The sequence below is a fragment of the Mycteria americana genome, assembly GCF_035582795.1.
Source record: "Mycteria americana isolate JAX WOST 10 ecotype Jacksonville Zoo and Gardens chromosome Z unlocalized genomic scaffold, USCA_MyAme_1.0 Scaffold_18, whole genome shotgun sequence".
Taxonomy (NCBI): Eukaryota; Metazoa; Chordata; class Aves; order Ciconiiformes; family Ciconiidae; genus Mycteria; species Mycteria americana.
Genome location: NW_027445436.1, coordinates 5,337,315 through 5,363,344, shown reverse-complemented (window position 1 = coordinate 5,363,344; position 26,030 = coordinate 5,337,315). Strand labels below are relative to the sequence as shown.

General features: G+C 37.6%; 1 protein-coding gene across 3 annotated transcripts in view; it reads left to right on the top strand.

The window, feature by feature from the left end:
- LOC142402963 (proprotein convertase subtilisin/kexin type 5-like) overlaps positions 1 to 25,629 on the top strand; it is a 259,461-nt gene extending 233,832 nt beyond the window's left edge. For 2 of the 3 annotated variants that reach the window (XM_075488968.1, XM_075488967.1), the window contains 9 exons: positions 5,746 to 5,882; positions 12,016 to 12,159; positions 14,110 to 14,212; positions 14,761 to 14,954; positions 17,319 to 17,403; positions 20,079 to 20,176; positions 20,742 to 20,871; positions 21,876 to 21,991; positions 24,810 to 25,629. In XM_075488968.1, the coding sequence (XP_075345083.1) occupies positions 5,746 to 5,882; positions 12,016 to 12,159; positions 14,110 to 14,212; positions 14,761 to 14,954; positions 17,319 to 17,403; positions 20,079 to 20,176; positions 20,742 to 20,871; positions 21,876 to 21,991; positions 24,810 to 24,931 (1,129 nt within the window). In that variant the 3' untranslated portion in view covers positions 24,932 to 25,629. Of the gene's footprint in view, positions 1 to 5,745; positions 5,883 to 12,015; positions 12,160 to 14,109; positions 14,253 to 14,760; positions 14,955 to 17,318; positions 17,404 to 20,078; positions 20,177 to 20,741; positions 20,872 to 21,875; positions 21,992 to 24,809 lie in introns of those variants that run through there. The other variant, XM_075488969.1, reaches the window with a different exon arrangement.
- The last annotated feature ends 401 nt before the right edge of the window (positions 25,630 to 26,030 follow it).

The following is a 26,030-nucleotide window of genomic DNA, read 5'->3' as shown; positions in this document are numbered from 1 at the left end:
TACATCATTAGCATTTGTCCTCAACAAACCGAAAGGCTGCCTGGTGGTATTTCTATTTCCTTGGTCTACTACAAGAAATTTTCTTTGAAGAAACCATCAGCATTCCTTCCCAGATACATAATGCTAAATCAGCAATCAAGAGTACTGCTGCCTACCACAGATCATTAAAGCACTAAGAAAGCCCAGAGACCTCCTCAAACTCCATCCCATTTCCAACTGTGCAAATAAGTTACAATGATAAATGCTTTCATACTTCTCCAGCTGTCTAGAAAATTCTTCCTGACAGGACTATAGTATAATAAGGAATATTTTTGCCTTGGTGACTAGCAGCTTTAGATGACTGCAGCTCTGCTGGACACAGAGCATGGCTCCCACACAAAAGTTGACATTAGTGCAATGTGTCTCAGAAGCAGCAAGAACTGCTGTGACACATCACATCTATGTTGTGAGAACTCTTCCCACTCAAGTCTTCACAAAAGTTTATATCCCTAGTCCTATTCCTCAAAGCTTTTAATGAATTGGGAGTGGCTTGCTTTCCATACTGTCTCATCAGCTACATTTCCCCAGTCAGTTTTGCTGAAAAAAGCACATCAAATGAAAAGAAAGTTGTTATGGAGTTTCTGGCCCCCTTCAGATATCTCCTGTGTTTCATTACCGGTGTTGTCAGTGCCTTGCAGACAAAACACACGTGCACACACATCTATCTCCCTGCTATGCTGAACAAAGAACTTACCCTTTGCTAACCAGTGCAGAGGGCAGACTTCTACCCTCTGAACAATTACAAATCAGACTTTTGTTTTCTATTTGAAGGAATCATTCTTTAGCTTTCTGTTCTGTTTTTATGCCACTGTTCTTCCATGCTTCAAAATGAAAAAATCTAAAAATCCTCCAACTAGGTATCCAAACAAAACAAGCTTGTGTAAACCCAGTGGTCTTAACACAGCTAAATCTTGGCTCTAGCCTTTCATGTCTTGCAGTTGACTCACAGCAAGTGGGAAATAAAGACATTCCAGCATTCACAGTTCACCTCTGGTGATGACTGGTATGTGGAAAAAGTACAAAGTTTAATTCAATTAGTCTCTTTGTAACCCCTGCTCCTTAAAAAGTAATTGTTTTCTGTGCCTGTGGTAGAGAGAGAAAAAGTAAGTGTGTGTATTGAAATACGATGGTGTTCAGCTGCTTCTTATCCTATACTATCAGAATGCTAGTGCAAAACCAAAGAAACCTGAAAGGCTATTTAATGTTTTGCCATTTTGTAAAAACAAATTATTCATGAAAGAGCAAATATTCATACGGTCACACCAGAAATTCCTTCCCCAAGCAAGCTTCAGAGATATACTGATTTGTCAGTCACATTTGGCTGACACCAACTCACAGCTCTGGGGTACTAATATTAAGCAATAAATGTATTTTGCAAAATCTAGATCTGAAATACACTAGAGCCTTCACAAAACCCTTTCTTAGGGTAAAGTGATGTATATGGACACAACACTTTTCAAAATGATATTTCAAAATGATTTTTGGATTTTCTGTTTCTTACAGTTTAGTTGTCTTACAATTAGTATATTGAGGGTTGTTGGGTATGTACGCTTTAGCATTATGTTATGAAAACTGGGGTAGGAGTATTGTTATTCACTAACATGAAAATGTCTTTAGTTTTGAGGCATTTGATTTTTAAAGTATTAATCACGAGGGCATCGGAATAAAGTCATTCAAGTGCAAGTAGCATGCAGGGATGCCTTGGCAGCAAACAGTCTGGTTTTTTTTCTATAGGCAAAGGTTCCAGAGGCTGCTGTACATTGCTACTACCCAAGATGCTTTTCTCAGACATACAAGAGCTTTTAATGCACATGTACATGATTAATAGCAGCAATACCAGCTGTTTTTTACTGAAGCTAGGGAAAACCTCATTGCTTTACCATTACTCATCTGGGTTTAATTTGAAAAAATTTGCTGGTAAAATGTCTTAAAGTGCAAAAGGTATATTTTACACGTGCACTTTTCTACCAGTTCTGGAAAGAAGAGTCACTGTGTAGTTTCTGGTGCATTGACAGTAGGTTCTCCAGGCAATACCTGGACTTTTTCTGCATATTTTGTTCTTAATGTTGGCATCCCCTAAAATGACTTCAGTAAGAAAACTTGCTAATTGTAGGTGATGTGGATTCCTTTGCAGCCATTGGTGGATTACACTGTCACTGCCTTGAGCCTCGTGTATTCTTTAAAAACTGCATTACAGGGAACATATGCTTTGTTGTTTGGAAAGTACTAAGCATGATTACATTGTATATACTGCAACAGAAGAAAATACAGGCTTGGAAAGTGCTGGCTGGTGTGAGGATGAGGATTAATTGTTCAAATGATTAGAGTTAAGTGCCTGTCATTTTATCACCAGATCCTTGACGGTTCTGAATAGTGTTGAACAGGGCTCGGTAGGCATGGGCCAGACCCCAGCACATTGCAGTGATTTTTATCTCCCTAGAATTGCCAAGGTTGCAGCATACTTTTTCCAAATATTCTACTAATTTTTCAGGATTCAGCACTTGTTCAGGGGTGAAGTTCCAAAACACTGGAGGTGCCCACCGCCCTAGGCATTTGCCCATGCTATCCCACACGCCCTGCCACTCATAACTATCCGGCCTTGGGGCAGATCTCTGGATGATATTCTGAAATTGCTTACTAACCCTGGACAAGATCGAAACAATATTCCCAAGCAATACCAATAGAAATATCTTAACTACCCAAGGTTGTTCAAAATACTGAAAAGTTACTGTAATGAAGGAGGAAGCATTGTAGAAGAAAGTAGTGAAGGTACAATTCTGCATTTCCTCCATAAAAAACCTCTCAGAGGAAGAGGTATAATTGCGAATTGTCTCCATAAGATGATACCCGACATACAGTAACGGTTTCAGTACAGCACTTAGATACCAAAATAAACCCAAGGTCACTGTTTTAATAACAAATCTCCTAGGCAAAACATCACCAATTAAAGTAGAGCAGAGCAAACTGCAAAAACCAACACCGATCTTTAACATGTACAGCAAAAAAATGAGCATGGTGCAGATCAGGTAAACCAATGCTAGGAACAGATGGATCAATATCGCGTCCCACAACTACTAACAGATCTAAATTCCTTAATATGCTCTGGTTAATCTGTTATTATCTCAAACCCTTCGTGCATCACATTGGGCACCAAAAAAGACTGTCGTGGTTTAGCCCCAGCCGGCAGCTAAGCACCACGCAGCCGCTCGCTCACTTCCCCCCCCGGTGGGATGGGGGAGAGAATCGAAAGAGCAAAAGTAAGAAAACTCGTGGGTTAAGATAAGAACAGTTTAATAATTGGAACAAAATAATAATAATAATAATAATAATGAATTATAATGAGAAGGAAAACAACGAGAGAGAGAGAGAGGAACAAAACCCAAGGGAGGGGAAAAAGGGGAAAAAAGAAAAAGTAAATAAGAATAATAAAAAAAAATGATACAACCGCTCACCACCCGCTGACCGACGCCCAGCCAGTCCCCGAGCAGTGATCGCTACCCCCCAACCAACTCCCCCAGCTTATATACTGGGCATGACATCATATGGTATGGAATAGCCCTTTGGTCAGTTTGGATCAACTATCCTGGCTGTGCCCCCTCCCATTTCTTGGGCACCTGGCAGAGCATGGGGAGCTGAAGGGGGGGAAGAATCCTTGACCAATGTAAACACCGCTTAACGACAGCCAAAACATCAGCGTGTTATCAATATTATTCTCATACTAAAATCCAAAGCACAGCACTATACCGGCTACTAGGAAGAAAATTAACTCTATCCCAGCCGAAACCAGGACAATAATTTAGCTGCCATAATGGCAATTAGGAATATTGCTGCTTTGACTGACAGTGTGTTTAAAAAGTAATACATTAGTTATCAGCGAAACACTGTATGATAATTTGACTAACTCTCTTGGAAATAACCTGCATATGATGACTTAAATTGGACATACCCACATGCAAACTTTGGGTAATAACTAGGTAGATAATTTCTACCCTTTCAGTAAATGATCTGTCAAATTATGTGTCCTATCTGTCATGTTTTTGTGAAATTTGTTGTATTCAAACAACTGATTTAACAGTGATATGAAACAGGCCAACTCTGGTGGCATAATTCTATATTTAGAATTACATCAGAAGTAAATCTCATCCAATTATGAGTGAAAATCCATCCTAATTTTAAATATATATGAATATTTTATTTTAATGTTATCAACTTTAATAAATATGAGTAATATAGGCATTCATAGAGAATGGAAAATGGTTACACAAATGAGAGAGCAAAAATCAACTATGGTCTGAATCCTATAAGTGCTCCATGCATATGGGTCCTACTGAGGAGAGTTGTGGATATGTAGACCCATGCAGTACTTGGCCCCATGCCTCTGACCAGTTTTCAGCAAGAATGGCATTTTATCGGCATTCTATGTGAACATTTTAACCAGAACTTGGCACATATTCACATTGCTACAAAAGTATCCTGCTTTCCCAATGTTTTCCCACAGAAATTCATAACCTTTTGAGAATAAAGATTGAAATGTGCTTAGAAAATAACAGTAAAGAATCAAGTGAGTATAAAATGTATTTTTAAGATCGTTTAGAGTATTTTGTAGTCAAGCACTAGATTTCTCTCAGTTTAATGGAAAAGTATTCTAAATCCATTGGATTTTCTACTGTACAGATAATTTTTTATGAAAAATATTTAAATATAGCTGTCACCAGTGGACTAAAAAGCAAATTAAAATGGTGATAAATGTTGTAGTTATTCTGCTTTGTGTGTGAGAGGGGGAGATCTTTCTATATGTGTGTGAGTGTATATATATCTTTAAAGCTGAGCTGTGCCATTTTAGTAGAGGCAACAGTCTCAATTAGAGTGTATCTATCTCCCATCAATAGCTTTGGGGTACCAGGCAACATGCTGTGAGCACTGAACAGAAGTGCAAGTTCTCTTGTGTCTTTCCAAAATCTTATTAATAAATTCCAGTTTTAGGCAATGAAAACTCCCAACAGTCCACATTCGTCCACCTGATCAGCATCAAATTGCAGCCTCTGAACTGGGCCCCCCCGTACTAGAAATTACTGTAATCCAGGCCTGAGCTCTAACCTCTTCACCCAAGACCTAAGTAATTATGGTAATGTTGTTAGTCAGATGAAATCATCAGATGCCATTAGTCTCTCACTTTTACCCAAACTCAATCCTGTCAAGTGTTTGAATAGAGTGATATCTTGGTCATTTGAGGTTTGAGACCAGTGTCTCGGTTGTATCTGATTGCCTCACAAGAAATCACATATATCGAGTTGCTCATATTGTCTCAGTCACTTAATCCTTTTATTTTCTTAAAATCCCTTTTCAGTATTTCAATTCAAAACCAAAAATAAATGTTACAGAACTTTTCCAACTTAAAGTTGTTTGTATTTACATCATGTTTTTAAAGCAAAGTATATGCTGTGTTTTATGCACTTTTCCCAAGACACCTGCATTCTATTAAGCCTTAGTAGCAATTATGACAAATTATGACATGTAAAGAATCTTCTCCATTTAAAAAAAAACACAAAACCCCCCAAAAAACTGGCAAATGTATTTGAAAGACGTGCTGAAAAACCATTATGCGTAATGGACTGGCTAATTAGTATATCTTTCAAGAGTCTGGAGACTTGGAGGCTTAGCTCCACTAAAATGGTGCACTTAAAATAATGTCATGATTTATTTCAGGTTATTTGATCATTCCATGGAAGGATTTAAAAACTGGGAGTTTATGACTACTCACTCCTGGAGTGAAAAAGCAGCAGGTGACTGGATCTTGGAAATCTGTGACACTCCATCTCAGTTGAGAAATTTCAAGACTCCAGGTATAACTCTAACCTTTATTTGGGATCAGTAGATTCAGAAGAATGCTTGCAGTTGCTAACACTGCTTTGACTCTTACACCTTTGATTTATACCTGTGAGATCTCATTGGTTTTAATGTGATTGGCAGAGCTGTGAAGACCTATGCATTATTCTAAATTTCAGCTATCAAAGCAGACTTCATTTTTATGTTGCTGATATTTTCCATTTAACACGTGGTTCTCTTTTATCCTGAACTTACTTCTGGTTTCTGTGGAGAAATTCACCTTCTCAGGGTAAACTCCCCTCTTTCTTGCATTCAAAGTTGTTGCCTTGAAATATAAAAAGATAGTTTTGCCATTTATAGTTAGATCATACCAAATGTGAATTCTTCAAGCAAAGGAAGACTCCTGTACCATCTGGCAGGTTACCAAGAGTCAGTGCTTTAAACAAACACAACCTTTAGTAGGTAGAGTTTTCAAGGAAAAAGACACAAAACCACATGAAACTGCATGTGCCACATTTGAAAGAAGATATAATATTTCCATATACAGACATCTGTTTTCCTGGACGTCGAATATAGTTTTATCTGACAGGTCTTCAACGTACATTAGAGCAGCCCAGAGTTATTCTACTGTATTAACTTTGCCAGTGACTCTCATGGCTGATATAGGGCCTAAGAATTTATTTCCATGTTGTTTTTCTTTGCTTTGTATTTTTTTATCCTACCCATAAGGAAAACAGTGTTTACATAACTAGAAGATCCCTTTATAAAGAAGAAAGAAATTGCATTGTGCTCCTGTGCATATAGTTAAAGTGCCCAGGCCTCTCATTTGTTTACTTAAGAACTAGAATTTTTAAGGCTACAGACATTCTTCTGTTTTTAATTCCCACTGCACAATTCAGTTTCATTCACAAATTTCAGAATGAGCACTTCAAAAGAAATGGAGATTGAGGCTTTCAAAGAGACTCATGGGAGTAGGTGCTTACTTCTGTTTGCTCGTTATGAGGTCCCTGTAGACCTACTGAAACTTTCAGCCTTGAGACCCATTTTGAAATAGATATAGTATACAAAGACAAAATATATGCATGAATACTGAATATAGTCCTTCTCATGGGGCCTCATGTCAAACCCTTTAATAAAAAAAACTCTCATGGGGCTACATCTGTCTGGCGACTGGTCACCAGTGGTGTTCCTCAGGGCTCAATCCTAGGGCCGGTTCTGTTCAATATTTTTATCAATGATCTGGATGCAGGAGTTGAATGCACCCTTAGCAAGTTTGCTGATGATAATAAACTGGGAGGTGCTGTTGACTCTCTTGAGAGACAAGAGGCCTTGCAGAGGGATCTGGATAGATTGGAGCATTGGGCAATCATCAATGGCATGAAATTTAACAAGAACAAATGCTGGAGTCTGCACCTGGGACAGAGTAATGCCGGACACAAGTATAGATTGGGAGAGGAGTGGCTGGAGAGCAGCCCTGCAGAAAGGGATCTGGGTGTGCTGGTTGGCTCAATAGGAGTCAGCAGTGTGCCCTGGCAGCCAAGAGGGCAAACCGCATCCTGGGGTGCATCAAACACAGCATAACCAGCTGGTCAAATTAGAGCTGAATGCTACTAATGTATTGGAAATTACTTATCACTAAGGTTAAATTAACACTTACTTGATATCTTAGCCATGTGATGTTAATCGTACCAACAAATGCAGAGCAAAGTTTCCAGTACACTAAAAGGGGTATTCATTAAATATATTGGGAAAAGTAACCATAGACTACGAGCATAACTATGCAGTTCTTTTTTGTATGTCCAGAGAATTTTCAATGCTTTTGAATTTGATGAGACAGGTATTAAACAACAACTACATAGTTTAAATTTAATCAGATTACTTAAAAAAAAAAAAAGAGAGACAAAAATCAATGATTTTCAACTCCGTCTTACACTTGTTATTCTTGAAGCAGCCAGGACCTGCTCTGAGTTGAAGGAAATGTTAGGGCAGCCCTTCACCTTTGTACTAGCACCCAATGGTTCCTCCAAGAGGGATGATAGCGAGAGAGCAATACATTTCAGCTATTTCGCCTCTTTTCTCTGCCCTGGCATGCTCCCTATACTAAAGCCTGGAAAAGAACTAGCATGGAGCCATTTTTGGAAACTGTTCAACTGGGCTATTCTCCAGACGTTGTTTACAGCCCTTTTATCTTACCAGGACAGTCTAAAAGAGACAGGATACATTTCCAGCTTCACACTTTAAAGTGTCTTGCTGCAAATTCTTTTTTATGAGTTCTCATATGGTCTTGTTGATTTATTGATTTCAATACTTTATATATACTCTTCTCTGTGCTACAGTGGCTATTCTTATGGGATTGATTTCTTTCGCTCCATGAGGACTAAAACCTAAAGTTTCAACTCTGGAGGAAAAAGGGCAGTAAAGCCAGGGAATATGAAGAAAGTAGACCTGCCCAGGAGAGGACAGTGGAGGAAGCTAGTATGCTGAAAAATCCTGCTGGAGAATGTATACTTTACTTTCTTTTAACCTGAATGTGAAACACAGTTGTAGACTGGTTAGGGTTTTGCACACTTTGGGATTTCACAAAGTGCAGTCTGGTTGCGAATTTGGGCCCTGGTTCATTGTATCATATTTAGTAATATGTCTCCCAGCTTTCTAGAGTGGTTTTTGCCTCATGATGGAAGCTGTCCAGTGGCATTTCTGTTCAGAAAAATTTGAAAGTGCCTGCCTGTTCTTCACGGGGCAAGGTGTGTGTGTGTGTGAGGTGAGAGAGATGATACAGGGTTCTTTCTGGATCTTGATAACAAAGGCCCAAAAACAAGAGGTTTAATGAAATGGCTGTTTTAATAAGATAGAATAAAAAGAGGAATATAGATAGTGAGTAAATCTTACATGCCTTCAGACGCTGGGTACCCTGCATTTGTGCAGCACTGGATGGACCCCAGATGGATTTTCAGATGGCACGATGCACAGATCCTGTCTGTGGAGAGGTTCCTCCTCCCTCCCATGCCGTGGTGCATTTTATTTTGTGTGAAAAATAGAATCATATATCTTCTCCTGACAAGTTGGCATGTTATCTCTGTCATAACATCCACCAGAGCGCAGCACAGGCCAGCACGGGACACTCCAGCAGATTCCCTTACAGCGGCTACTCATGCTAATCTATTGGCTTCTCAAGCCTTAAGTACAAGGCCCAATAGAGCAGACATGGCCTGCTCAAGATCGCTAACTCCTTGAATATGTCTTCCACAAGACTCCCAATACACTGCCATATATTAATAGTGGATAAACTCAGCTGTTTGGGCATGTTAAGGTTAGTCTCCGCACTGAACAGAATGCGAAGTAAGCAAAAGGTGCTTAAACATGATTTATGGTGCCTTTCCAGTTTATCACCATAGCCTGCAGTTTATCACACTGATATCACTGTCATGCCTGTTTCTCATTTCTGTGTGTGCATGTATTTGTTTAGCTATTAAAAGATCTTATAATTAAGAGCTGCAGTTTTCCTGAAATCAAAATGAAAACAAAGAGTCAACGTGTCATGATATCCCGAGACTGGCAAGGTAATGCCACATCTGTTACCCATAAAGAAATGTAGGGTTCAGTTCATAAAAATAGTGCATGTGATTTCTGCATTTAATTCTGTAGAGTTTATGGAGGGGAGTATGTGCTTGCAGTGAAATGCTGCAATGTACCCTTTCTCCTATACATACAATATGGGACCTCTGTTATGTACTAAATACAAGCAGGATAAGGGATTATTTTAGCCAAGCTAAATGATGGAGTCAGCCAAAAATGGGGACAGAAAGATTTTGGCTCAAATGTGCACACTTTTTTTTAATTCATTATAAAAGTGTGTGGATATATGCTTATTTATTGAAATATTTTCATTGTGCAAATTAAACCTGCCTTGAGGCAGACTTCATTTATTTGCTGGCAAGTCACATGAATTTTCTCTCTCTTTATTTACTGAACCATTATTAAAATGAAACTAATCTCCTGAGAGACCCTGCATTATTCCACTCGCTGCCCTTTTGCATTAGTTACACATTCAAGGCTCTAGTCCTACCTGCAGGTATGTTAATACAAGCCCTTCCATGTGTATAACATTCAGACACAACAATGCACTGTGTCTGAGGAGCATCTTTGCCTGTACTTATTTTTAGTGGGTCCTTGCAGATATTAACTTCTAGTATTCAGTATTTTTACCAGTGTTCTGGAAGAAATATAAAATCAACACTTGGAAACTATAGTGATCATTGGGGCAAAACAATAATGATAATAACTTAGCAACTTAGCAAAACACATTTTTTAATTACAGCCATTATATTATGGTCTATATGCTGTAGAAGTGGGTTAAAACACAAAAAGAACAAAGACTGCATGCAGAGAAGCTGTAGCTTTGAAAAGGCTCTAGAGATGACTGTTTTTGCTAGTTAAACATGAGCTCTCTGTATAACTCTTGCTAAAAAGAAAGTTCTTTTAAGAACCCAGCTGAATCACTTTAAAGAACATTGAGAGGTAACTTGATCCCTAAGTGTCTATACAGGAAGAAAAGATGTGATTTGGCTCTTTTTAATCTAGTGGGGACCAAAGACCTACATGGCTGTGATCTAAAGCTAGGAAAAGACAAATTGAAAATAAGGTGCATACAGTTTGACAGTCAAGGTAATTAAGCAGTAGTTTGGTAAGAGGTGTGGTAGGCTCTTCATGAGTTACTTTTTAAAATCAAGACTGAATGTTTCTTTAAAAGTCATGCTTTGCTTCAGCTACAAAATGTTGGAAATTACTGTGTGAAACAACTGTTGTATGATGTAGAGTCTTGCCTATAGTCTTTTCTAAAAAAAAAAAAAGTTGAGTATACTCAACAGAGAAGGTTTCATATAAAGTATAGAAATTTCTATCAAATACAGGTTAAATTGCATTGGCAGAGACAGTGAGACAGCAGTTTTATTCCTGTCTTTAACCTCAATACAAAACAGTTTAAAAGAATTGGGTTATCATCTGTCATTCCTCAGTGAAATCTCTGGTTTTGACTACTGTTGCTTAATGCTTGGAAGATGAATACAAGCATTAAGCAGACAGATAATGTATTGTTTTCGTCATGCTATTGGAGGATATCAGATGACTTTGGGAAAATACAGAAAAATAACTTGATTCTAACAAAAGTCAAAGTAATTTGCTTGCACAGGTTGAAAAAACCCAAATGAATATGAAAGATCCAAACAAATTATTGAGTATCATTAATATAAAAGAAGAGAAAGGTTTCTTGAATTTTATTTTACATGAAACATATTGATTTTCCTGAGGAGAGACATACCTGGACTACATAATTTTTAAATCAGTAGTCAAAGAGAAGAGTATTTTAACCACAGAACAGCCTCCAAAAATAGAATCTTTCAAATTTAGAAAAGAAATACTCCCCACTCCCCTATTTCCTGTATTTTCTTATGAGAATTTGACATTTACAACAAGCTGCTTCAACATTGATAAATATAATCAAAAGATTCCCATCTTTTCAAGCAAGGATGTATTTTTTATGCTTCATTACTTTAAGAATTCTTTCAGGCCTGAATCCTTTTGCTCTTTCATGGAATAAATTCACTGGGGAATATAGACATGGAGGTGGAGACTGGAATTTCACACCTTGTGTCCCGACAACCTGAACCGATGACTTGATATACATTTATCATTTTATTTTTCCACTAAAAAACTTGCCAAAAGTAACATAATCCCTGAGGCAGGCAATTTTTTTTCTTTCTTCACTCAAGTACTGAGAGGATAAAATATTAGTGACTAACTCAGACAATGCAGTGATATATCTGCCAAATCTCTAGGACAAATAAATAAAAAAATATGCTGGTTTGGGAGGGGACATTGACATTCTACTGTGGAATTTTTAAAAGAAATTGTTTCGTATCCATCAAGATATATCCTGTTAGCCAATGAAAAATACTCTTGAGTATTAAACAAAATGTAACCCCTTCCTTAAATCAGAATTCTGAATATATAGCTAGTTAGCTAAAACATCTCAAATAATAATAACTGGATAATTAATGTTATGAGGAAAAGTGAAATCTGGAGCAAAAACTCACCTTGCTGAACACCATATGAATGGTTTCTAAAACTAGATTTTAAATATTTAACTTCTAGGCAAATTGAAAGAATGGTCCTTAGTACTGTATGGAACATCCATCCAGCCTTACTCACCAAGAAATGATTTTCCAAAAGTGGAAAGAGTGCACTCTAGTCCACTCGAAGACCCTACAGAAGATTATGGAACAGATGACTATTCAGGTACGTTCTTTGAAGTATCATTCATTTACTCTGATTGTGCATTTATTGAACACATAATGGGTTGAAGGAGTAATTGAGACTCTGCATATATAAAATGTTTCTATCATAGGACTTTATATTGTCAATATATGATCAGATATTGTCAAGACTCCTGGCTTGCTTACTTGATATGTTCCCTCTTCTACATTTCTTTTTGCATTAATTCAGGACTAGGATTCTGATCCCACAGCAGGGTCTATGGTCTTTCTTGTCTGGGAAACAATTACATGGTGCTGAAATACTAAAATAAACTAATTCATTTATTTTAAATTAAATAACTAATATTAGTCAAACAGAAACAATATCCATAATCAATATAATGAACCTTTCATGGGTTTTCTCTGACTAGAAGAACAAAGTTATATTTATATTTCATTTAATTAGTTAGAATTGAAGTGGCAAAACTGATAATAATTATGCAGGATTTATAGTAACTGTATATAGAAAAATTAATATTCTGAGGCTAAAACATGGTGCTGACAATGTCTACTAAAAAAAAGTTACACAGGATTTTCTCATAGGGGGATGGGAGTAGTGGGAGTTAAGTGAAATTGTTTCTTAAATTAAGATCAGAATTATTTGTTTCATTATTTAAAGATATATATATATTACCCTTATGAGTTTGTAAGCATATAGTTATAGAATTTTACAGTACAGTTAACATACTATGAAGAATGCACTTTTTTATATATGTGTATATAAATATATATACATGCACACAAACACACATATATATGAATAACATTATCTTATACATCTCTTCCATAGAAAGCTTTCAGAAGGAAAAGAAAGCATTTGGAAGGAAGAGAGCTATTCAGGCATGGACTGGATAGATGTCTCTCTGGTGTCCATTTCAGTCATCACCACCATAATGTAGAAGGGGAAGATGGAGGAGAAAATAGGTTAACAGAAATTACAGAGTTGGGAGAGAGATTCAGAGCTTTGGCTGTTTATTGCAGGGAAAGTGAAGAGCAGAGTTTGAGGTTTAATGTAAAATAGTGGATCCCAGCTCTAGGGAACTATGTGAATCACCTAAAGACAGTTACCTCAGCTTGCACATGTGCCATAATATCAACAATGTGTAACTTGTATCTCTGATGTAAAGGTTGCTAACTTCTTATGCTTTTGTTGTATGAAACAAACTCACTTTACTTCAAGTTTGCCTGTTGTTAAGAGGAATCTCGAGGGGGCTGGCAAACTCAAAGCACTTCATTCACCAGAGAGCAATGATCCTAAAATAGTTATGAGTTTACCTGCATGCCCTGTTCCCCATATGTAAAGGCAGGAGTCAACAGTCCTCTCCTCCCTTAGCTGGAAGGACCTATTTGAAAACTGTAAACATGAGGTTCAGGTGAGATGGAAGATTAGTTAGCTAAGGCATGTAGCAGCACAGAGGGAAGCTAGTCTGGACCCTGGGGACTGGTTCACTTTGTTTGTGGTAGCTGCCTGGACCAATTGTCACCCATTCAGTAACCAGAGTAGCCACTAATCATGTTATTTGTCATTTATGTTGACCTGCTTGTGATGATGATGTTGCTAATCATTCCTTATTATGAATTCCAGAAGCCTTTGAACATCTCTGAATAAAAAGCAAAATTATTTGTTACTCATTAGGAAAGCATATGTTTGGATGCAGAAATAGTTTCTGATAGATTCTATAGTGGATGCCATGCTTGCTAAAATATTATAAATCACTGTGGGTAGTTACTGAGGCCCAGATCTGCAAAAGTCTTCAGATACTAAAATCCTTCTCTTTTCAGTGGAGCCAAATTACTATTTGGACTTCAGATCACATAGGGTAACAGAGTAATTGCATTCTGCATTAAAATATTGTGTTTTAAAGGGTGCCAAGTACTGAATGAGAAGTGTCGTCGTCCCCCCCCCCCCCCCGGATTTTTGGTTTTATTATAGGTCCCTGCAATACAGAATGCAGTAAAGTAGGGTGTGATGGGCCAGGACCAGATCATTGTACTGACTGTCTGCACTACTACTACAAATCTAAGAACAACACACGGTAGGACCAAGAGAAAAATCTTTACTTCGTAGATTCCTTGGTGTGTATCATAAATTCCTTTCCTCTTCTCTTTGCTGCAGTCATGGATAATTTATTTTCCTCTGAATTTGACAATTTTTCTTAGGAGTTGGAAAAAAATAGCTAATCAGAATTTAAAGTACAGCTTTCAAACACCCTTCCCTGATTATTTCCTCATCTCTTGATTATTTTTCATAAGGTGGCTATATATATAACTGTGATAGCTACTACAGTTTCTGTGATTGAGTTTGTACAAGATAGGAAGAGATGTAGATGGTTAAAAATGATACCATATGACTGTCTGACAAGGCATTTGCCAGTGAGATAGCATATGCTGTAGGAAAACAAAACAGCCTATAAGAGAAGAGGCAGACTGATGCAACGCTTGGGAGGATTACATTTTAGTAAATGCGTGATCATTAGAAAAGCAGGAATGCTGAGAGATACTTCTGCTTTGCAGTCATGGTCCAGGAATTTGGTGTCAGGCTATTTCATTAACAACTCTACCTTCTCTTCCCTGCTGTCTGCAGGATCTGTGTTTCAACTTGCCCACCTGGTCACTACAATGCAGACAAGAAACGCTGTAAAAAATGCTCACCCAATTGTGAAACCTGTGTTGGAAGCCATAGTGACCAGTGCATGACCTGTAAATCTGGCTACTACCTGAATGAAGTAACCAATAGCTGTATTACCAACTGCCCCGATGGGTTTTACCTGGATAAGAGTTAGTATTTCTTATTGTTTCTTTATTGTGGGCTACAGAATTTGGTCTGGGAAGGTTGCTGGAATACTTACAAGCAAGGAAGGTGTATGTTGATGTATTTATCTCTTATCCTACTTCTCTTAATAAGTTGTTAGATGCCAAGTGTGATCAATAACCTTCTCAAAAATTAACCTGGGAATCTGCCTTGATTTTAAAAATCATGCTTTGTGGTAGGATATCTTTTCTGCTTGTGGCTGGAAGTAACAGTAGCAGAACAAGGGCAGTTCAAGAACAAGTCAGCTGTAGGACAGAGTGGGTTATCGCTACTCCAGAAAGGGATGGGCAGCACCCAAATTCTGAACATGAGGCATTCCCCATTCCCCCAAACTTAAATGCTGTGGCACCATCAAGACCTTGTGCACATAGAAGAGACAGATGAAAAATCCTGCATGGCCACTGACTGGTGCTCTAAAAAAAAATAGAGTCCTCAGATGTAAAAAGTGCTTGTAAAAATATTTCTGGCAGACTTAAGTACCTGCAGTGATGTGATTACCCAAGAGCAGTAATTGTCTGCCATGTGAGACACCTGGCTTCAGTTTCCTCCTGAGATTGCCAAGTAGAGTGCCCATGTTTATTTTCCAGCTTTGGCTAGCAAAAATACTTAGACATATATTCAGTCATGTGCTTAAAACCCACTGACTTCAGTTAGCTTTAGACACCTGCTTAAAAGATAAATATGTGCTTGAGAGCTTTGTTCAACTGGATACCTAAATTTTTGCTTTCTGTATCATGAAACTGTGTATTCATTTTCAAGGATTAGCAAGAGCAGGTACTAGGGTTTTTTTTCCATTTTCACTGTGAAAAACTACAGTGAAGGTAATTCCCTTCCACCCAATCAAGATGGATAGATGAAAATTTAGGATTAAATAGGAACGTCAAGTGTTTCTTCTCAGAGAGGTACATGGCACTGCAACTGTACTGGGTGTATATGGCAAGGTTTTGGTAGTGGGGGGGCTGCCAGAGTGGCTTCTGTGGGAAGAGGTAAGGGGCTGCCCTGTGCGAGACACAGATGGTTCAACTGGCTGGGCGATGACCCCACTGTAGGCCAAAGTTGAGCCAATCAGCAAAGTTTATGGCACCTCTGTGAAAACATATTTAAGAAAGGGTAGAAAATGCTGGATGGTAAGAGGAAGAGGGAACACCAAGGTCAGAGAAAGAGGAGGAGGAGGTGCTCCATGGCGGAGCAGATATTTTGTGCAGCCCATGGAGGATCGATGCCGGAGCAGATGGATATTCCTGAAGGAACTGCCACCCATGGAGAACCCACACCAGAGCAGATTTTCCTGATTAGACTGCAGCCTGTGGAGAACCCATGCCGGAGCAGAATAAAAGTGTGGGAAAGAAGGAACATCAGAGAGACTGCTATGTACTGACCATAACCCCCTGCACACCCCCCACCCCCCACCCCCACCCTCATGCTGCTCAGGGGAGTAGAGGAGTCAAGAGTGAAGTTGAGCCTGGGAAAAGGGGGAGGAAAGGTGTTGTTTTAGTGTTTGTCTTTTTGTTTCCCACTATCTGAATTAGTAATTAACTTTTAATTTTAATTGGCAATAAATTAAGTTAATTTCCCTCAAGTCGAGTCTGTTTTGCCTGCAATGGTAATTGGTAAGTGATCTCCCTGTCTTTATCTCAACCCATGAGCATTCTCGTTCCTGTTCTTCCTATTTTCTCGCCCCTGTCCTGCTTGAGGGGTGTGTGGTGTGAGTGAGCAGCTGGGTGAGAGTTTGGCTGCTAACCAAGGCTAACCCACCACGGTATTTCAAAAGGTAGGAGGTCTGAAGACAGAAAGGGAGAGAGATCTCTTCAAGTAGGGAGGTTTTGAGATGAAAAGGCAGGTCTTAAGTAATTTATGTCTTCATTTTGTTAAGAACAGAAGTGTTTGTGCAGGTGTGTCCTTGAACACCAAATCAGGTAAGACAGGACAGGTTGCTTGTATGGAAGGCATAAGAGGTAAATTGCAGGAGGGTCACTGGAACACATTTGCATTCATCACTGTATATTGCTGCTATATGAACAGACTATTTAATTCCATATTATAAATAATCTACATTAAATACAATTATGAAGGTTTTTTATCAACCTCAAAGCATGATTTTTTTTTGTTAGGGTACAACTATTACTTCAAATGTTTAGAAATGGTTTAAACCATTTAATGCTTGATGGGAAAAGCTAATGATAGCAGAATATAGCTATTTTACTGTAGCTTGCTGCTTCCATTCCTGATGTCAAGCTAGAAAGCAATGTCATGTAATAATTTACCTGCATAATTTTATGAAATATAACTGACCAGGGTTTTCTGGGCTGTTTTCTTTTTTTCCTTTGTAGATAAGATTGTTTGCCGAAAATGCAGTGAAAACTGTAAGATATGTGTTGAATTCCAAATCTGCACAGAATGCACACATGGCCTAAGGTAAGGAAACGATGGATGTAACTAAACACAAATACCTGAAGAGGCTTACCAGTCTATGGATACATAACAAAGACAGTTACATAGCTATTTAACCTTGAATGGTCCTCATTTCATGTGTTCCATTGCTGTTTAGTATTTTCTTGTGCCATTATGTGCCATTATGGCTAACAATGGATTTTAGAAGACCTTTCATTTCAAGTAAAATAGAAGCCACAGTCATATGGAAAGCTGACTTCTTCCTTTTTTTGACCTACAGTGTGGCAGTTGAGGATTATTTTAGAAGTAGAGCTGATGAACTGTATTAATCCTTCTGATTCATTCCTGTGATAGTTAGAAACTATTTTCTTGTCTTTATTGTATGTCTTCATACACCCAATCATTCATTTATCTCAAGTATCTTAGGCTCAATTCTATTACGATATAATGTGCACTTATATTAAACAGCAGTGGATATTTTTTCTTGGTAGGGGGACAATAATTCCTGAACTGAGAGATAAAATCCACAAAGAAGCAGTACACATTTCAAGCTCCTTTATGAATGAATTATCTTTTGTTCCAAGCAGCAAAGGTCAAAAATCTTATAAAATTCATAAAGGACTGTATGCTGGCTTTATGCCACTAAAAATATGAAATCTGTAGGGGTTCTTTCAGAATACAGATGTTCTATGAATGTTTTAACATTGAGCTTTTACCCTCTGTCAAAGTGGATTTTCATCTTTCAGTTAGTAAAAGCTAAATGTTGTTTCCACAACATCGATAGCTAGATTCCTTTACAAAATGTAAAGGAATTTTCATTTCTCTGTATTTACATTGCATTTAGATTTTTTTTAAGTGCCTGCACAATTCTTATTACAAACATATCTATTTTTTAAAAGTGACCCTTTAAAGAGGAAGTATGATCTAATGGGAAGGAAAGCATGGAATCAAATCAGAACATCAGTCTATTTACACTCTCTGTGAAATAGGAGTATCTACTTCCCTCTTAAAATGTAATTAAATTTGCAATCCATATTAAGATTTTAGAGAATTTTAACAGACTCAGCATGGCGTTCTGTGTATCTGAGAAATCAGATTAGTAAAGTAGCAATTTAGAAGTTCCTACAATAAGCAAAATATATCAGAAGACCCAAGATTACCACTTTGCAACTTTATAGGACGTGGTCTCTAAAAAAAAATAAAGCTATGGCCACATTTTCTTTATTTCTCAGGAAATGAGATTATGTAGTTCCCTGTCAATTAAAGCAAACATTAGCTTGTAGCAACATTGAAGAAAGGGGACAAGCCTATTCTGCACGAGAAGACAAAGAGAAACTGAAGGAAAAAAAACCACCTGAGAAGAACCCAAATTTCATGTTTTCTTGGGCAATATTAACAAGCTGAGACTGTTTTTGGTAATGTTTATAAAGAATACTGTGTGGGTGTGACAAATAAATTGTCCTTGCAATGTCCTTGCAGGACATGCATTTCATATTCCCCAGTTGTTCAACACTTGCTGCACTTTCTTGGCAGAGTTATCTACGGGCAGGGCACTGGATGGGACTTGGGAGACCTGGATTTGAGTTCTGATCCTGTTATTAGCCCATTAACTAAACTTGGGCAAATCATTAGTTTTTTCCATCTGTAAAAACATGATAATTCTACCTGCCTTGTAAAGTACTTTGAGATGTGTGGCTGAGGAAAAATAATAATCAAGCAGGTTTTGCTGCTTTTGTTGAATTACTAATTTAAACTATTTTTCTTTCCAAACTGGGATCATATGCACTCCTGAAAATTTCCAGTAGTGCTGAGCACACACAACTTTTATTGGATCCAGTCTGTAAAAGAAGATTAACACCCACTTTGGGTGGTACTCCCTAGAGCTACAGGGCATTTTTAGAGATATGGCTAAATTGGATGAAAGCTGAGATTCCACAGAAGATGGCAAACATGTCAGAGAAGTCCTAGCTTAAGAAACCCCTCCCTGCTCTAGGCACCTTATAACATGAAAGCTACTTAGAGACAAGCATGGAAATGTGACTCTTTATGCTATCCTTTTTTCTGTTACTCACTATTTTGTACTATCACTCAAAAGTGCCTGCAGGCAGAATACCTCTTGCTGTAATCTTGACAAATTTCCCAACCTATGCAGAACTGGTATTCAGTTAAGACAGGTATTCAGTTCAGAAAGAAAACTGCTATTACAGAAAGAGTTGATTACCACTGTGAATCTATTCTTAGCTTGTGCTGTAGCATGGCATCAGGAGATGCTGCTGGTCTTTCAAGAGAAGCAAGCATGAGATCTTGTTAACAAGTCCTTTAGCATTTGTTTTTAATGCAGCAGTGCTGCTCCTGTGCCAAATTCCTCATGGGCAATTGTGTTTTACATGCCTGATTTTTCAGTATTCTTTGGCATTGTTTATTTTTTTTCTGTCCTCTTCTACTTGGTAGTATTTACTATGACTTTGTAAACAGCTATTGTATTTCACCATAGGCAAAACTGCATTTCATTCCCACTTGAAGTGATTACCGTCTCTAATTTTATAAAATATGACCAATGAAAGAAGCTGGTGAACCCTAATATTTGAGTTGTTCTTTTAATAAAAGAGAACTACTGATTTGTGAATGAGCTTCTTGTCTTCTGTTGCTGTTATCTGCTCAGAGCTCAAGCACTATGCTTTTTTTCCTTTTTACAATAGTTTGCATGGCACCAAATGTGCTATCCACTGTGAAGAAGGAAAATATCATAATGGTAGGGAATGTGAGCCGTGTCACCATTCCTGTGCGACGTGTGCAGGTACCTCCCTGATATTTATTTGCATATTTTTCTTTCCTCTATATTTTAACCTCTGATTTTATTTTACTATACATAGTTACAGTACAGCATGATTCCTGACATATAAAATCTTTATTCTCTTGGTAGTTCTTTAATATATTTTAAGTATGGCAGACTTTCAGCTAACATGAAAATCTACATTTTCTAGTTGAAAATGCGCATACACTCATTTCTTTGCTTTTAATGGAGCTCATTCTAATTTCTAGTCATGCCCTCCATTTTCTTTCTGGAAAAAAGGAATGATTGATAAATTCTGTGACAGCTTTAGAACTACCAATATCATATTCTTTCAGAAAAAGATATACTGAAATTATGTAGTTTATTCTGAGATTATGTAGTTTATTCTAACCATGTATCTTTACTGCTTGATATTACTGTTCGCAATACATAGCGGCAGAAAGGAAGTAAGGTAAGTAGGACATGGCCTCTAAAACTATGATAAGATTTTGTTACAGTTAGAGATGGTGTCTGTTAGACAATAGTAGGAACTAGCCAGTAATGCAGTGTATTTTCTCTCTGGTTTAAGGTGCTGGAGTAGATGCTTGTATAAACTGCACACAGGGTTATTTTATGGAAGATGGAAGATGTGTGCAATCCTGTAGTAGTGGTTATTACCTTGATCACTCTACTGAAAGTAGATACAAAACCTGCAAAAGGTATGATCAGTTCTTCAGTGGCTAATATATGTCTCTAATGTTTGGCAGCATATTAGTTATTATTGTGTACGAAAAGATAAATAATAGTTATGAGAACATAAAACTGCTGACATAAAAAAATAGGAAATAGGTATTTATTTATTTATTTACCTCATTTATTTATTTATCTACTTTAATGTCAATTATATTCATGCAGGTCTTTAAAAAGTGGGGTTTTTTCTTGTGCATGTATGTGTGTCCTTCACTTTAAAAAGCTTGTAGTGAGAATCTGAGTAGATATGCATAGGAATGTAGAATTTACAGATCTAGCAGAGGAGCTGTGTTTCTCAATAACAAACCAAAAAAGTCAAACTCGGATTTTTAACTGGAAGTTAATTGCTATTCATAAGGACTATTTCAGCTGACTATTCCAGAATAGCTCATCTGACTCAGTGTACAAATGGGTGGATAAGTCTTGGACAAGGTTGTGTTATACAAGGAAGGGACATTTTTTTCTATTTTGTTTTTCCTTAAACAAATACTACAGGCCCTTTGGAATAATTTATTATTGGCTTGCATTGAGTTCAGGGAAGGAACGGAATCACAATTTGTTAGATTTTTCCACAGAAAACCCAATCAATACACAAAACATGATGCAGCCAGAAGGGTGATGAAAGGACTGGGCAGCAGGCCAGTCTTTTCCATCCTGTGGCTTTGAGCTCATCCCTTGCATGGATGCACAATCCATTTAATATCTTTGTTGATTACTTCTGCTTCTGCATAATTCCAAAATGCTACAGTAATGCATCTATTTCATTTTAAAAAGTGTGAATAAAGAGTGGTTGGAAGAAAAAAGCAGGACTGGGTTGCAGGAGTAGGTGGTGGTGGTTGTTGTTGTTATGATTTATTATAACAGCTGATACAGTTGGAAACAGCAAACAAGTCCTTTGCAGTAAACAAGAGTTATCTTGAACTCTTGCATTTGGTGAGTGGCCATAAGGTCAACCTCTGCTGCTGTCTTTCAGGTGTGATGCCAGCTGTTTGGATTGCAGCGGTCAAGGAGACAGAAACTGCACAAGCTGTCCAAGTGGCTTTAACCTAGACACTGGTGTCTGCGTAGTGGGAACAATCTGCAAGGATGGTGAGTGCAATTCTCTGAAAAGATCAATTTTATCACTTCCAGCTTCTTTTTTTATATGTTTTGGGTTGGTTCAGTCTTTCTTTTGTTATATTCTTGATCTGAGGTCAACGTATTTCTTAATGTTTTAAGGTTTATGAAAAGGAGAAAACTACATTAGTGTGTATTAATAGGATTAGTCACACTTTACCTGAATTTTCAAAAAATAATTCCCTCCCTGCAACAACCTACTTTTCCTTCATTATTTGTTTTTTAAGTCATTGCTTTCAAAAGAATTTTTATATGAAGACCCTAGTGTACTGTCAATAGAATCACATTTATCTATTTTGCCATTTTAAACTGTGAAAATGCTGATAAGTAAAAATTATTTTAAGTATCTGTACTATTGCTTGAATGATGTGAAAGGGTAGCAAGAGGAAAAAAAGGATTTTGAATAGGAAGCACTCAATTTGTGATAGAGACTTGAACTTTCTTCAAGTTCTCTGAGGCAACCAAGATATCATTCTTACTGGAAAGGATTGGCTTAATTATTCAGTACTATTCATTCCTTTCAAATGTCACAGTTATACAAACACTTAGATAATGTCATGCTTCCCTAAAAGTGTTGCTATGTGAATTACTTGTCGATGCAGTCCAACTAGTACAGTCCAACAGGAAAATCATACCAGAACAAAGCCTGGTGTTAAAAAGTGTGAAAAATATCCAACATCAAAAGTAGTAAAAGCTAACATTGACTCTTGGGTCCAGCTCACTCCATTTGGATTTAATAAAAGTTTTATAAAAATAAAAAAAAAAAAAGAGGCAGGGCTGAGTCTTGTTTCTATGGACCTTTACAGCTCCTGATGGTTTTTAGGCCTTCAAACTTTGAAAAGTATCCTGTCCAGTGTAAAGTCGCATTACAGGTACAGAAGTAAACCAGTCATGAGATCTTTTCATATCAGGACATTAGAAAAAGTGTCACTGTAATCTAGAACTAGTCCAGAGAAGGTCAGATATAGATGGACAAATGAAAAGCAAGTTTAATGTTATGAGCTTTTGGGCAACCACAGTCTCAGTAATATATTGCAGTTCAATACTGCAGTGCAAACATTTGACATATCAGTTTGGTATTTAATATGCTAGGATAAATCTGTCCTCATTTGTACATATGTTATGGTTTAACCCCAGTAGGCAGCTAAGCACCACACAGCTGCTCACTCACTCCCCCCACAAATGGGATGGGGGAGACAATCAGAAGAGTAAAAGTGAGAAAACTCGTGGGTTGAGATAAAGACAGTTTAATAGGGAAAGCAAAGCTGCACGCACAAGCAAAGCAAAATAAGGCATTCATTCACTACTTCCCGTCGGCAGGCAGGTGTTCAGCCATCTCCAGGAAAGCAGGGCTCCATCACGTGCAACAGTTACTTGGGAAGACAAACACCATCACTCCGAATGTCCCCTGCTTCCTTCTTCCCCCAGCTTTATATGCTGAGCATGACATCATATGGTATGGAATATCCCTTTGGTCAGTTGGGGTCAACTGTCCCAGCTGTGTCCCCTCCCAACTTCTTGTGCACCCCCAGCCTACTCGCTGGGGGGGGGCAGAGTGAGAAACAGAGAAGGCCTTGACTCTGTGTAAGCACTGCTCAGCAACAGTTAAAACATTCCTATGTTATCATTAACAATGGTTTGGTACACAAATCCAAAACATAGCCCCATACAAGCTACTATGAAGAAAATTAATTCAATCCCAGCCAAAAATAGTACAACATACAATCTCAAGCGACTCCAGAGAGTTTGCAGAAAGAAATATCACTGAGGGTGGAAGTTACTTTCTTAGTCTATGTACAGCAGAAAGAGTTCAGGTGAAAGAAGTCTGTATGCCTGAAATTCCCACCTTTATCTTTGACATTTTATATAGTGCTTTTTTTGCCACATGCAAGCAAATGCTCTGCTCTTCCCCCAGTGTAAATACTGTTGATGAATATGAATTCAGATATGAAGTGGCATTAGAGCAAAATGCACAGAAATACGATGTATTGATGTGTTACAAAACTTATTCCTGAACAGAATTGAGGAGGTCCTGTGCACTGAACATTTTTATTGCAGTATCCAAGTCAGAGAGGTTATACCAAAATTATGTGAGCTATCATTATTTCTCAACTCATGGGCCTGTATGCTTACTTTGGATACATGTGTAGTTGCCCAAGACCAAGAATGCTCCATCTCACTGCCGTTTCCCCCACTCTTCCCTGTGCAATTGCCATGGGAAGGGATCATTGGCATGTGGGCCGTAAGGCAATTGCAGTGCACCATACTGGATCTCACCACATGCTCTCCACAGTCTAGGGTAGTCAAGGAAAATAAAGAAGTCTTTTTTTTTTTTTCTGTAAGTTACCAGGTGTGGAGGGTCTCATTTCACTGCCTGACAATCAAGCACTGGTTACGTGCCTAACTCATTCTATAGGATTTGAATTTGTTGAGAATGTTTTATTCTTTTTCTGTGATTTGACTGTTTTATTCTTTTTTTTTTTTCATAAAAACTGAGGAAAAAAAAACCCCTCCTTTGCTGTAAATATCACTGTTTTCTAATTATTCTTTCTAATCTATTTTTCCTTTTCACAAATGGATGCCAATCATTCCCTGTTGGACCACACAATATTTCTTCCTGAAAAAAAATGCTGTTGACTGAAATTCCTTTTGATGGACCGAATTTCCTACTTCTGAATGGTCTCTTCAACCAAATCTGCCTGTCTGACCAATTAAACCTTCCTCCATTGTACACAACATGCTCTCCAAATCTTCAACTTCCCCTCCTTCTCTTATCGCTGCCCTCTGGAAGCCACGGAAGAGTCCTGGGCTGAGGGAGGATTCTGTATGCTGGTGAAAAAGAACAATCTGTGCCAGCGGAAAGTGCTTCAGCAACTGTGTTGCAGAACATGTACACACAAGGGGGTGAACTGACACCTCCCAGAGTCCTCCTGCTCCTGTAGACTTATAGATTAATCGATATTGTTGAAAAAGGTTAAAAAGAAGAAATGGGGGGGGGGGGGGGGGAGCAAGCCACCTCTCTCTCTCCCTCCTCTTTGTCTGGGGAGATGGTGAACTGTTTGTTGGAACTTAAATGGAAAAACTACAACACACCTACCTTTAATAACTGGGTGTTTAGAGCTGAGCATCCAGGATCACAGAGTCAGTATTGTGTCACCAAAGCATTTGATGCCAAAATTACAGTTTAACTCATTATTTGATTTCCTGTCAACTTTAGGATTATTCCTGTTTTTTTGGAGATCCTCTTTCTTTTTCTATTTGTTTCCCCTTCAAGATGTTTAAAGAGTGTTTCAAAAATGCAACACATGTTTACATGAATTAAAACTAAACAACACAAAAATGTTTGCATCAGTCTTTTTTGTGCTATATATAGCGACAGGGGGTACTTAAGGAAATGAGTCCCTGAAGGAATCAGAAACACTGTTAGACTAAGTTCTGCACCTTTTTTAACAGTATTACAAACAAAAGGTCATTTCTAAACACATTTCTTTCTTACTTCCTCTACTGTGTGCTGTTTTTTGTATCACATGAAGTATGTATATATGCTTTTAAAAAATGGCTTTTTGGGTCATATAGATTTGATTTTTAGACAGCTAGCTCATTAACAGATATTCTAGGATTTTTCTTTTATTTGACAATTAAAGAATTTTAATTAATTTGACAATTATAAAATTGTCAAAGCTATTTCAAATAAACTTTTTAAAAATCTCACCATTGTTCCTGTTTGAACAAATTCAAAAGATACTATTCCTCTTGGTTTGCATAAAAAAGAGTAATGTATATGCTAAAAAATCAGAAAACATCGGTAATGTGTAAGGAGGCTCATTTCTCAATATGACATTATTAACTAGAATTTAATGCTTTCAAAGATTAACATTATAGATGTAAAATATATAGATATATATTCATAATTGAGATTGAATTGTGTAATGGATTGTAAAGAATTTGTTTGGATACTTGCAAATGCCTCTAATGCTATTATAGGGAAGAAATTGATAGCTGTTTTCTTTTA